The sequence below is a fragment of the Larus michahellis genome, chromosome 5 (genome assembly GCF_964199755.1).
Source record: "Larus michahellis chromosome 5, bLarMic1.1, whole genome shotgun sequence".
Classification (NCBI taxonomy): Eukaryota; Metazoa; Chordata; class Aves; order Charadriiformes; family Laridae; genus Larus; species Larus michahellis.
The window spans coordinates 31,008,455-31,022,089 of NC_133900.1; the positions used below are offsets into that span (position 1 = coordinate 31,008,455).

At 39.2% G+C, this 13,635-nt stretch overlaps 1 protein-coding gene across 1 annotated transcript in view; it reads left to right on the top strand.

Annotated features, from left to right (window-relative positions):
- Positions 1 to 13,635, top strand: part of PPA2 (inorganic pyrophosphatase 2) — a 38,537-nt gene that overhangs the window by 10,904 nt on the left and 13,998 nt on the right. The window contains exons 4-7 of the mRNA XM_074589435.1: positions 1,520 to 1,573; positions 4,044 to 4,163; positions 6,543 to 6,629; positions 7,871 to 7,997. Of these exons, the coding sequence (XP_074445536.1) occupies positions 1,520 to 1,573; positions 4,044 to 4,163; positions 6,543 to 6,629; positions 7,871 to 7,997 (388 nt within the window). The remainder of the gene's footprint in view (positions 1 to 1,519; positions 1,574 to 4,043; positions 4,164 to 6,542; positions 6,630 to 7,870; positions 7,998 to 13,635) is intronic.

Sequence of the window (13,635 nt, forward strand, 5' to 3'; positions counted from 1 at the left end):
GAGCTCTCTTTCTGATTACTTCTCTGTTTCAATCGTTCTTATATACATAAGGTGTACTTTATGAAACTGATCTGAAGCACCCTTCCCTTTTTGTTATTATTATTTTTTTTTCTTGTTTTATTTGGTTATGACCTGGTTGGGGGAAGTGATTCCATCTGACATGCCTCTGACTGCAGTATGGGCATAGTACTTACAGATGGTGAATTTAATTTGAATTTAATGGGAATTTGCTGTCAGGATTGTGCATAGCTTATGGTCTCATGGGAGAAATGCTGAGTGACAGTTGGGATTTTCCTTTGCTTTCTTGCATTCTACATTCCAAGTTTGTTTGGGAGGAGAAGATCATAGAACCACTGGATTTACTTTAATCAGGCTGTGGCATTGACCCTGGTAATGGTATTTGTTGCAGCTGCAGGACACAAGGAGCAAAAAGACAAATATTTAAGAGTCTGATGGAGCCTTAATTGCAGTGTAGTTAAAAAGTCAGTGCAAGTCTTCAGTTGGTTTAACTTTTTTTTCCCCCCCCGTGAATTTCTGCAAAAACCAGAAATCCTTCCTGAACTGTTGCGATTTTTAACACCAATGCGAGTTTTCTTTGGCTATGGAGAGATGCCCCAGGCAATGTGGTATTTTGTGATTATTTTAGTAATCTAGGAGAAAATAGGTTGTAGACAATGCTGGGTGGTTTGGTCTAGTTACCTGTTTTGATTAATACTCTACTCCTTGGTAGTGCTTGACTCTGACAGATTCAGAAGAAGAAACCTTACAGCAGTACAGAGAGCTTTTCTGTTTGGAGAATGTCACTTTAACCTCCTCAGTAAGAAGGGTGTAGACTACTTATTTTTCTTCCAAAAAGTATGAAAGTTTACATGTTTTAGGTTTATGCCCCCAGACTCCCCTTCTTAAAACAACTTTCACTTTGTTTCTATTACGAAGAAGGCTAAGACAAACATGAGGTGTCTGTGTCCATGTCTTTGCTCTTATCCATGGAATCCATGCCATAACTTTTGGATTCATTTTGCCTCACTTCAACCAGATTCAACTGAGAATCAGAAATGTCTGTAGTTGTTGCATTTGCATGATTTTTTTTAAAAAATGAATGAGGCAAAAGAGGAGGTCCTGAAGAAATAAATCTTCAGGGGAACAAAACAAAACATTGTCCTTTCCAGTGCTTCAGGGAAGCTAACTCTGTCCTATAGAAATATCCAGTCCTCTTTGGCTAGTAGACTGAACCAGTGCATTGTGGCAAATCATTCCATGAACTTTCTGAACACTGTGTAGATTTCCACTACTTAAAGTTGTTCATATTCTCAAAGGGATGGGGTGGGGAAAGGATGGGCCAAGGAGGTTGAATATCAGTGTGTGGAACCGAACGAATGGTGCTCAGTGTAAAAGCAGCTGGAACAGAGAAATGCGACGTATGTTGCTGCTGAATACAGAGGAGAGAATTTGTCTTATTGTAAAATAATAATTGCCAAGTGGATTTTATTTTCCGTTCCGTCATTGTTTTTTGTTCTAGGTCCTGTTTAATATGATTGTAGAAGTGCCTCGTTGGACAAATGCAAAAATGGAGGTAATAAAGAAAAATACTTTGATTATATAGGTATCTATGAAAGTTATGACAATGCAATGGCTTCCAATAGTCAAGAGTTTAATCAGTGTGTGGTTTACTCTTTACACATAAAATTGCCTCTGTTAAAAAATGAATTTGAAGTTGTGCATACAGAAGCATTCCTTGCAATTATAAAGTGTTGAGCTTCTAATTTTCTTTCCCTTCCACAGGTGAGTACTGCTTCTTGACAGCCCTGTGACTACAGAGTGCAGTATACCTGCAACAGAGTCTGGCTTGCAGGGCATTGTCCAACATTTAGTCTTACGCTTGCTTGCTCTTTTGTCATTCTACTCAGAGGATTTAATTCCTCTCATTTCCGCTGTGTAGCATGCTAGGCCAAATCCTGACAAATGGAGTTGCAAAGGTAAAGCATTTCCTTGTGACAAAAAAATACTTGGGGACCTCACTGACTGAAAGTATCTACTCCTGCAGGGAGATGTTTTAAAAGTAGAGCCCAGTAGGTTGTTCCTTTGCAGTTACAATATAGAACCTGAGTAACAATTCATCTGTAGTGTTCATGAAACAGCAGATCTCACCAGGATATGTCCTATCTTCCTGAACATTTGTATTAATTTTAGAGATGCTTCCTGGCTGCTTTTAAGTAAGTTTGTGGTTGAGCTGTTAACTATTTTGATTATTAAAAATAACACCAAAGTACCTCACCAGTGTGTTATTTCAGAATTCTGTTTTATCCTTTCCCTGATGCTGGAAAATTGTTTAAACTGTGTTTACCACCACAGTTGTTACTCTGCAAGCAGGGTTACCTTGGATATTTACCTTGTATTTTAAGATGATGATTTATTGTGGAAGTTGGGTTCTCTTTTGCAGAGTTTCCCTTTGACAGTGCTATTTGAACTCTTTGTGTAAAGGTCCCTTCCCTTCTCTTGGCACATTATGTTAAGGGTAGAGAAGTTTGCTATCCTGTTAGGTTCAGAAGTCAGTGCGTTTAGACTTTTCTGGCTTGATAGAGGAGACCAGATGTAGTCTTCTAATCTATAACTTTTCATATACTTGAAATTTCCTGCATTAATCGTTAAGGCAGTCCTTCAGTCCAGACTGTGGTAAGGTGCTAATACCAGGTCTTGTTTGCATCTTCATGCTGAGATTCCCTCAGCTGGAATGGAAACTGTAGGAAATGAAACCTTGCCTTAGGATGAATGTTCCCCACGGTAACATCCCCAGTGCCAGCTTTCCGGCTCATCATTTTTTTGTATTTCTGTTGTTCTTCCCTTGATTTACCGAAGGTGGTTTTAATGAGACTTTTGTTTGCTGTTGTCAGTTACTCCTCTTTGTCCCAGCTTACGTCAAGAAAAAGCATTACTGAGCTCCCTTTCTGTCAGAGTCCCAAGTGGAATATTCGAGGTCTTCACTGTTAAGTTAAGACCATAAGCAGGTAGAATCAAGTGTGAAACCAGAAATGTGTGAACCTTGATCTCAGCTCTTGAGGAGGGTTTGCTTGTGGAATACCTGCATGCTTTTGACAGTTTGGTGTGATTCAAAAAGGTGGAATTCCTTTGGGATGACTTTGGTGGTGGTGCTTTAGGTAAATTACAAGGATATTGTAAAATGAATATGGACCCAAGGGCTGTGGCCTTATGCATGCAAGCTGCGTACCACCTGAGCCAGTGTAACCATCTGAGCCTGTAACAAATGTGATGCCATTCAGATGAGTGTTTGTAAGCAAGAGCCAAGCTAACATGGACTGTGTTGTGGTGTGGAGTGTCAAAAGGATGGTTACAGTGAATTAGCTGATGTATGGTAGGTAACTCATGTGGCAGAGAGTTTGTATTTGAGGTTTTGGGGAGGATGATGACAATAATAAACTGTTCAGCTTTCATTAGTTCAGTCCTTCTGTGACTGCTTCTTTGGGAACAAGAATGCTGCGTTTTGATTCTAGCGTAACTTGTTCCAGATCTGTGTTAAGTTGACATTTGGTGACTATACACAACTTGTGCTTACTAAAAAGCATTTGTATGCTGAGAGGTGGTGAAGAGACAGAGTATATGCAATAGAAGAGCAGTGAACAGAGGGTGAGAAGAAGATGAAACATTTCCCTTGTTGCTGTTAAAGCCCCTGTTGTCAGAAGAACTTATGCCACCATTTGCATATCTGTTGAACCTGTACTATAAAGTGCAAGAGCTGCTAACTTAAGTTCCTTTCAGTGTTTATGTTTGACCATGATGGTCTCCTTATAAATTTATTGCTTTCTCTTCTAGATTCATTTTTTCCTTGCATACTTCACAACGTTATTTAAAACCTTAATAAGCTGCTTTTTGAACATGACCCTTGAGATTTCGAGTGAGGCCATCATACTTCTCAAACCACAAGCACATGCTCCCAGGTGGATCTTTCTAACTGGTTGGATACAGAATGAATTGCTTTCGGTTTTACCATTCTCTGTTTCTCTCTCTCTTTTTCACAATCTGCCTAGATTGCCACTGAGGAGCCGTTGAATCCCATTAAACAAGATATAAAGAAAGGCAAGCTTCGATATGTGGCAAATATCTTTCCTCACAAGGGTTATATATGGAATTATGGTGCCCTCCCACAGGTAACATTTTTGTTATAATGGTGAAAGTTTTCTATCTTCTGTGTAAATTGCCTTGTAAATCTTGGGTACTGCCTGAATGCAAATCAGTTGCAAGAGGGATGCTTCTCTTTGATACATTTGTAAATTAGGATTTTTTTATGTTGAGCTTTATTGTGTCTATAAATTTTGATCAGAATTCGAGTGTGGGTGTAAATATGTACTGTGTTTCAGGAAGGAGTTAAATGATCAAGAAATCTGGAATCTTTAGTCTGTTTCTCTCTACTGTAGTGACAGAATTAAGCTGTCATCGTCTGCCACTCAAGAATACTTTGTCAAGTAGCCCTTTTCTGCTTAAACAAGGCATTTTTTTAAAAACTATTTTAGGATTTTCGTGTATCACAGCATAAGTTTTAATTGGGATTTCTTACTATCTTTAACAAAGAGGAACACAAGGGCTGTTCTTTTTTAGATTAAACCTCAACTGCCTTAGTTGACTTTTCTCTGAACTGTGAGACTTTACTGATCACATTCTAAAATTTTGAGCCTTGAAAAAGCCCAACTAATGGTTGAAATTTTGAGCTTAATTAAAACTTTTAACTTTTTTCACTTCTGTGAATAACACACTGGACTTAAATTAGTACTGAAGAACATGATGGAGCTAGAAAAGAGTAATATATTTTCTTTACACTGAACTTCATAAACACTGAAAGTTTACTCCTGAAAACCTGCTTATGTATTTGATCCCTGAAGAGGAGATACCAGGCAGATGCTGGAGTATAGCAATGAAGTTCTTATACAATCAGCAGTCTCAGTAGACAATATTTCCAAGTAGGTATAGTTGGGAACCAGCCATTCCGTTTTAATGTTTTGAAATTCACATGTGTCTTAGTACAAAGCCAAAACAAAACATTGAATATTTTTCAGCACAAAGTTCATTATTTTGGTCTGATGACACTTTCCCCAGGAGAAATGTTCAGCTCCTCTGGTTACCTTGTGAGTCAGAGAGGGCTGGAGATAATTGTCACTTTTATTTTTTGTAGTAACTTTAAAATACCGGTTGGATTACACCTCCAATTGTTGAAGTCTAGATGATACTCCAGGTTCCTACTAGGCAGCTGTAACAAACAAAATCCAATTCAGTGTCTCCATTATCACAAGAGGACTTTTCATCAGCATCAGCAGTTGCCAGAAGTTCAACCCTAGTATATGGCTTAAAGGTATTTACTTGTGGCTGCTGTTTTATGCTGTGGAACAGAGAATTAAGAAATGATGGTAGGACTATCATTATTGCAGGAGTTGCTGTACTGTCCAGAGAACAATACCATTCCTAGTGAGCTTTCCTTCTAACCTACTGGTGGAGGGATGCAGCTGGGCAGGAGAATAGTATTGGTATAATGCAGCCTTAAATAAAAAGCCCTTTGGAAGAGTATTGGAAAAATAAGTTTTAAGTTGAAATTCTCTCTTGACTCCACTTCAGCAGTGTTTTGGGAATGATTCTGCTACATAAACACCCGAGCATTTGCTTTTCACTGTTTTGCCTTTTAGTATTGGTCAAGTTCTCAAGAATACGTTTGAGGTGGAGGTTTGACTGTGGACAGCAGGAGCTATCGGTATAGGTCCTTGGAAAAAAAAGTTTTCTAACACCCTTTCAACAGAACTTCATTGGAGTCAGAATTCTTACCAGGAAAACTTCTCAACCTTTGAATGAGTTACTCAGTCTGTTACTAGCCAGTGAAAGACAAAGCAAGTACTGGTCTAGTAATTAAGTTAGTATTATTTGGCTGTGATTCCTTGATGTATAGAGTTCAGAGCAGGAATTTGAACTTGCCTACTAGAGAAGCTTCTTTGGTCTTAAGCTGTTGACTGTTCTTGGGAATGTACACATCTCAAAATACTCAGAAATGTTTTGTATCTAAATTTTAAAAAACTTAAAAAGCTAATTGTCTGCTGACAAATCCATATATAGAAGCTTGGTTAGCTCAAAGCCTAGATGTTTTTGAAAGCAACTTACATTAGTGCCATAGTAATTAAAGAGTATAATAAGAATGCAATGGTTGGATGTCCTAGCTTAATCCACAACCACTAGTAACTAGAAAAATACATATTCAGGGTCCTCTGATGCCTTAATCACTGCAATTTGATAAAGTTTGTCTGAGTCATGGATGCGGTTAATATTTTTGTTACTATGTCCTCAGTAATCCTCATGTTACTTGTCCTGAGTATGAGGATGAGTTACTCAACATCAGTCCGTTGGCTGTTTATTTGTTTGTTTTTTACTTTTCCCGTTGAGCAAGCCTGTTCTGAGAAAGCTAGTGTTTTTATTAATCTTAGTAATTTAGTGGTTAGATGAATTGTAATTGCAGATCAGCCAGTAACTGAGAATTTTCTTTCCTTTGACAGACCTGGGAAGATCCAAACCATACAGACAACAATACAGGATGTTGTGGGGATAACGATCCTATTGACGTTTGTGAAATAGGTTCAAAGGTTTGTATTTATCAGGATTAATTTAATTTATCAATGTTAATTTAATAATTTAGTAACAACTTTTGGAAGAGAAGGGCAGGTGGAAAATGAGAAAAGATGTTAATAGTCTCAGGGGATGACAAAATTATGAATAGAGGATTTGTGGAGGGAATAGGTAAGGAAATGGTGGATTTTTAAAAAGGAGGATTTGGTAAAGTTTGTGTACTGGATAAGAGGGAAAATAAGAGAGCACCACCCCAAAGTTCTGTCGTTGGATGGTGAGTTTTGAGTGAAGGAGGAGGGGATTAAGATTTCTGGGGAAGAAAAAGATTTCTTTCTGTTTCCCCTGTTAGCAGTACTGGAGCAAGGAATAGGTTTCTGAAAGATGAGGAAGCATGCCAGCGTCATGTACGTACAATTACAAGGTCAGACCCATGAAGGAGGTAGGTTTGAGTTTTCTCGGGTGCAAACAGAAGTAGATACCTCTTCTCTAGAGGAGAAGACAGGAACCTGTTGCAGTGTTGCGGAATTACGAGATGTGGAGTGGGTGGATGAAAAAGAGGTGCAGCAAACCATTAGTAAGTATAGGGTAGAGGTCTAGCTCTGTGATATCAAAGGTGGGGTTATGAACCAGATGAGTTTGGAAGAGGAGTCTCTTGGGGTATTTTAGGTAAGGGGAAATTTAATTGGTGACCCCAGCAAAGGTGGCTTTATTCAAGGAAAGGAACCTAAAGCTGAAGGGATCCAGAAATAGTTATAAAGGGAATATTAGCAGGTAGGGAAAAGGTTCCCAAGAAAATGCAAACAAGAGTTGTGCTGATATTTCTGGGGAGGGGTGTTTGTTTGTATGTGTATATTGGAGTCGAGGGAACAGCAAGAGATAAATTAAGAGCAAGAGTTGAGGAAGTAGAGAGTCAAGAGGTGGAAAGAAATTAAAAAATGAGCATGGGATGCTTTTGACTTGCAGTTTGGGGTGAAGATCAAGGAGGTGTGGGGGAAGCTGGGTAGAAGAGAAGGAAAAATTTTCTAGCTTGTGTTGTCTACTTAAAAAAAATGATGACTGGAGAACTGGGGGTTGAAGAATAGCAATGGTGGGAGAAAGGCTAGTGATCTTAAATAGATGTGTACTGGGATTACAGAATCTATCTTGCAATTCTTTTAGCTGCTGGTCAAAAGTGTACTAAAACTATTTTGTTTGTAAGGTAAAACAGAAATTCTGTGTGATATTTTCCAAATCTTTGTAAGATTATGTTCTATTTCAGATTCGTTCTTCTGGTGAGATTGTTCAGGTGAAGGTCTTGGGTGTTCTAGCTCTTGTTGATGAAGGAGAGACAGATTGGAAGATAATTGCTATCGGTGTGGATGACCCAGAAGCTCAGAAAATCCATGGCAAGTATTTCTATCTTTCTTAATGCAAGTTATGTCAGCAAATTGCACAGTAGAATGGTACCTGAGTTTAGGCCATCCAGGACAAGAAGAGGCAGGCAGTGGAAAGGCAAGACGTTTTGTTTTGTTTAAATCAGGTGCTTCCTTCAAGGAGGGCATATGTGCTTTCACGCAAGCTTTTGAAAAGGTTTGCTTGGATTTTCAAGAGGACCTGTCATGCAGAAAGTCTTTTGACTTCTGAAACACAGCTGCCTTAGTGACTTCTTAAAATTACAGGTTTATCTCCTGTGTAATAGCCCATATTTACCCACTCAGATTATGTAGCACACTGCTGTTTTCCTTGTTGAAGGTATTTGCAGGCATTGTGTTGCATTCTGAAAAGGACTGTACATTTCCAATGTTTTGTCACTTGTAACTGGGTTACTTCCGGGGTTTGTTGCTGAGTATGAACAATGAGGTTTCACCTTTTAGCTTGAAAATGTGCAAAGTAAACTGCTAATGCAGCTCACCCTAATATTAGCCTTGATGATGACCAAATATGCAGGGGGAAACATCCTGTCCAGACTTGTCCTTCTTGTGACTGTGCTTCTAGTATCCAAATGGAATTCAAGTACTAAAGTGTGTCTATGTGAATAGCATATAAGGTGTAATTCTGCTTGCAGACTGTTCATTAAGAAGATGATACAGATGTATTAAAACTGCAGGGAGTTAGGTTTTTACAGCACAGGTAAAGTGCAGCTTTTCTCTGGATAAATGGAAGTTCACTTCCTCAAATGCAATGTCACTGGGAGTCATGAGAATTAAGTGAAAAGGTTTGTCTAAAAGTTAGTAATGTTATGAGATCAAAACCCATATATACCATCAGGTATGTATGATCAGAACTTGCTCTTTGTTAGTAGTGAGTACCAAGGCTCAGATTGGCTTTTCTGTGGGAATGGGGCTATCCAGTAGCTTTTTAAGGGATTTTGTTTCTTGGCCATTGAGGTTTTTTCCTGGTTTCTGAATACAAAGTAAGTATATCGCTGGACTGGCCCTTCATTCTCAGTTTTCTTGCAGGTTGCTTTGACGTGGAGAATACTTGGCTTGTGGGGAAAGAAGGGGAGAAGAGGAAATGAGGAAAAGGAAACTCTTGGGTTGATGCTGATTTTAAAAAAAAAAAATGGGCAGATGAATTACTACGTAGTGTTTATGACTCTTTAACTACTTTGACAGTTAGAGATTAAGAAGTTCAGCTTAAGGAAATAGTAAGTAATAGTTTGCTGTTAATGTTAGTATCAATTTAAATCTCTGTATAATGTGCAATGAAATGCGATGTAAGTATTAGCAGTTACAAGACAAGTAATTAGCACTTTATACATTGTTCTGGTTAACTCCTACCTTTTATTCCTTAACAGTTTCTGAGAGAGTTTAAACATAAAAGTGGGTGAGAGAATTTAAAAGGAGTCCACTAAGTAGGGGTAAAACTGCGACAGTTTATGCAACTGGGTTAAGTAGCTCTATTTGAAAACCCTCTGTTTTGTTTTGTTTTGTTTTTTCAGGTAATGACTGATTTGTCCGCTGTGTTGCAGCTGTAGTTTGTTTGGGAGTGGAGTAAGAGTTGTAGCCTTGTTAATTAAAAAAAAGGCAAAAAAAACCCCAGACCCCCAAACTGGCAAACCATTGCCTGTAGTTGATTCCTGTGTGCATCCTTTCTTATCAGAGAACAGATGCAAAACTTTAAGAGGAGAACCATCCTTCCTTCTGCAGTTCAGAGAAGGACAGAAATATTTATCCAGTTTAGTATGATTTCCCTTTGGGATTGGAGTTGCAGTCCAGGATTTACAAAAGGAAAGAAACAGTGGATGGGAAAAAAAAAAAAGCCCCCATCTGCTTTCACAAAACGTGACTAGCTTGTAGTGTTTAACAGCAATCCTTCTTCAGTCTGAAAACAAACAAATCTGTTGGAGTAGGCAGTACAATATGTCCTTTCATACTCATTTTTCCCCCTTCCCAAAGATGTTAATTATTTCAGTATAAAGGGATAGCAGCTACAGATAAAACTGGTATCTCCCTCAAGAATTGACATGCTGCTGTGTTACGGTGGTGGCCTCCTAGGGAAAGATGAGGCTAAGTGTTGCCTTTTAAGTCTGTCCAGTCATTTTTGTATCATTTGCTAAACATTTCGAATTGGACTGAGAATCATCACATTTGCTTTCAGCTCAGTATGTGCACAGCCCCCAATGAACATTTGGAAAAGTAATTCTGAGACACCAGAGCGGTGATTACTTGCAAACCCCATCCTGAGTCCACGCAGTGTGTTAACTCCTCTTGCTGCTTTAAGCACGCCCCAGGTACTCTGTATATTCTCCTTCTGGGATTGTGATCATTCTCCTAAGTGCAGTTGATTTTTCTGAGACTTCACAGAACTTAAAACTGAGTAATCCCAACTTCTGAGCAGTCCTCGTTGTTTATTCATAATACTCCACTGTACAGTGTCCTACAGGCATTTATTGATAAATACTGGTTTAAATTGGAAACCCTGCCTAGAAATGTGTCTTTCACACAGAACAATAAGAAACTCTAGTTTATATTGACAATATCCAGGAATGATAAGCAATGCTTAGCACCTATTCAAGTGGGAATTGTGTCATCAGTGGGAATAGCAGGGGTTTAGTGTCTTTTTGGACTGACTTTGGAAGGTAATCTGTTTGAAGTTATAGCACTTAATACTAGTGGGCATGGGGACAGTCTCACTCCAAACACAAGCTGTGTGTATGTCAGATGCAGGTATCTGTATGAGAAGGTTTCTTTTAGACTAAAACTGGACATATTCAGATTTATCTTTTTCAATATGATCTGTCTTTGTGGCTACCTGAAAACCACTGTGTTGTCTTTCTGCTCAGGCAGTTGCTAGGCAGATGGCCATTAGCGGACCAGCAAAGCAACTTCAGACCAAGCAGGTCTGGGAAGGGGCCTAAAAGCTCCCTGTACACTGAAACCCTAGATCTTGGTGATGTAATAGGTCGGGCTGCATTTTTTTGTGTATGGTGTTTTTGCTTTTTGTTTGTTTTTTATAAAATACTAGCCAGGAGAAGCAGCAAATTCTTGGAGTTGAAAGGCTGCTTGTCTGCTTATCTCGTAATTTGGATTGAATTTAACATATTGGAATTCACATATATATCTGATTGTGCTTTACAAGGTTGGGCTCAGAAAGGATGAGTGATAATTCGTGCTCTAATTTGGTCTGAATGTATACAGCATCTTCATGTTGGACAAGAGATTTTGAAAATGCCTGTCAATAGAAGCAGGAAGTGTGTTTGAAGCAGCTTATGAAGAGTCTGACTCTCAGAAGGTCATCTTACCCTCCCTGAGCAAATTGGACAAATCTTGTATGCTGGATGGCATTTTGGAGGCGATTTACCATCCTGGAATCTTAGCGGCTGTTTTTTGCTATTGCTTACTGGAAGGATGTCTGGATATATTCAACAGCAGTTGGTGGTGTCTACTGGCTTTGTTGCGCTACCATTTGCTGGCACTGGTATAGTTAACTGTGCTATGTTGCCATGCTTCTTTTCCAATGTACAACTCAAGATTGGCTTTTTGACTTAAGTGATCAAACCCTAAATGGCAAAAACAAAGCATATTGCATACTTTGTACCATATATTGTTATAGACCCTTGCATGTGAGTGTATTTATATGCAGAGCAGCAGCAGAGGCCCTAAAAACCTTTGTTGTGGATTTGTGTAAGCATTCAATATAAAGAAATTAATTATCTGTACTGAGGCCCCCCTCCTACCCCCTCACACCATGCTGCACAAAATACACCAAATGCCTTTATATGGAATGTAGCTGCTGCTTCCTGTAAATGTTTATAAGATGTTATTAAAAACATATGTCCTCTCTTCCCACAGACCTTGTTTAGAAAGCTTGCTGCAAGCATGTTGTTTTAGCTTTGCTTGCAAGAAGCAGCATCTGTTGTACTAAAAATGGTAGTTTTGTACAAATGCTTTTGTTGCTCTCTTTTGTAAAGCCAGATAGAATTGGGATTGGCGTTTGCATTGGCTCACTCCCTTAACAGAGAGCTAGCAGCCGTTGTTTGTGCCAGCCTCTGGAGACTTTCCTTATTGAGACTAAACTGCAACTCTTAATGTGATTAGCCATCTCTTTTTAACCCTTGGTGCTTAACTTTAGTGCCCAGAAAAATGGGACTTACGGTTGGTTGTATGTAGACAGTATACAGAAATTACCACCTAGAGCCCAGTGGGTATGTGCTGATAATGTACCTGCAGGAGCCTGACCTTTCTCCTCGGTCACTCAGGACTTGCCTGCAGAGATGAAACCACCATAGGTCAGGTACACGCTTGCTACTCCCCTTTACCCATCAGGTTTAGTACACTGCTCTAAGGAAAGGTAAGCAGTCAGGGTCAGAAAGAAGTGTCTAACAGTGTCTGTGGAAAAGACATTTAACTATATTTTGTTGTTTCTAATCATAATGTGTAGATAGCTTCTATAGGTACTAGTGCAGTAAATCACTGTACTGCTTATCATGATCTTTCTTTGCTTCCTCTTTTCTGAGTATATTTTTCTCCTTCTGTCCCTGATACCCTGAAGATGCTGTTTGGATTTCAAAGTGGAGGACAAGCTGTCTTTCAAGCTTGTCTATGCCACCTTTTAATGAACTGAAGTGGTAGCTGCTGTTTTCTGTATATTTTGTGCGATGTGCTGACTCCACAGCAACAGGATCAATTTTTTTTTTCTTTTTGGTTGCACTGTTGCACTTTTTCCTGCTGCTTGCTACCAACTCCCATTATAAAGAATAGCGAAGTGAAGCATGAGGACGAAAGAGAATAAATTGCAAGGAACCAAGGAAATAAAAGCAACCACCATCCCTCCTTTTAAGTCCTCAAAACCAGAATATACAGTACTGTAGGGTCTATATAATGCTGTAGCCTGATTCTGTGTAGTCATTTTACCTAGGCAAGGTATTTTCCAGTAGAGAGAGTGTGAAATTCAGAGACATGATTCTGTCTGTGAGGATGATAATCCCTATCTTAAGGAGGTAATGAAAGCCTGCTCCAAAACCTGTTGTAACATTTGACTTCTTTAAATAAATACAAACAAAGCCTATAAGTAAGGAACAACAGATGGGTAAGGGCCCAAGTGTCAGTTAGCAAGACGATAAAGGACTTTTGATGAACAGTTTTTATGGGAATAGGAGGCAAATAACCAAGTAGGAGAAATGGAGAAACAGCATTAGGAGAGAAGTTTGCTGGAACAGGAACCAAAAAAAAGGAGCAGCAGTCTGAGAAAGTATCCCTGAATTTAAGTAGTATTTGGAGATGGAGACCTGGAGTTCATCCACTATTGGGAGCCAAGGAAATTGTTGCAGCAGCCTGGTTTGCTTTACAGACTTGAGGGGATACTGTCTTTTCAACAAGTACTAGAACTTCTGAGTTCAGAACCTCACAGGAGGAGGAGATGACAAGGACTCAGGATGGGAGGAGGAATGTTCCCTTGCTTGGAGAGAACAGGATGATACAGTGGAGCCCTGAAACTGATTTGAATTGGAGCTGCAGTTTTATTAGTGCCCAAATGAAGCATCCTGCCTCCACCCTTTTCTAAATTATTCCTTCCTGGTTGATCTCACCCACCCACCCCAGT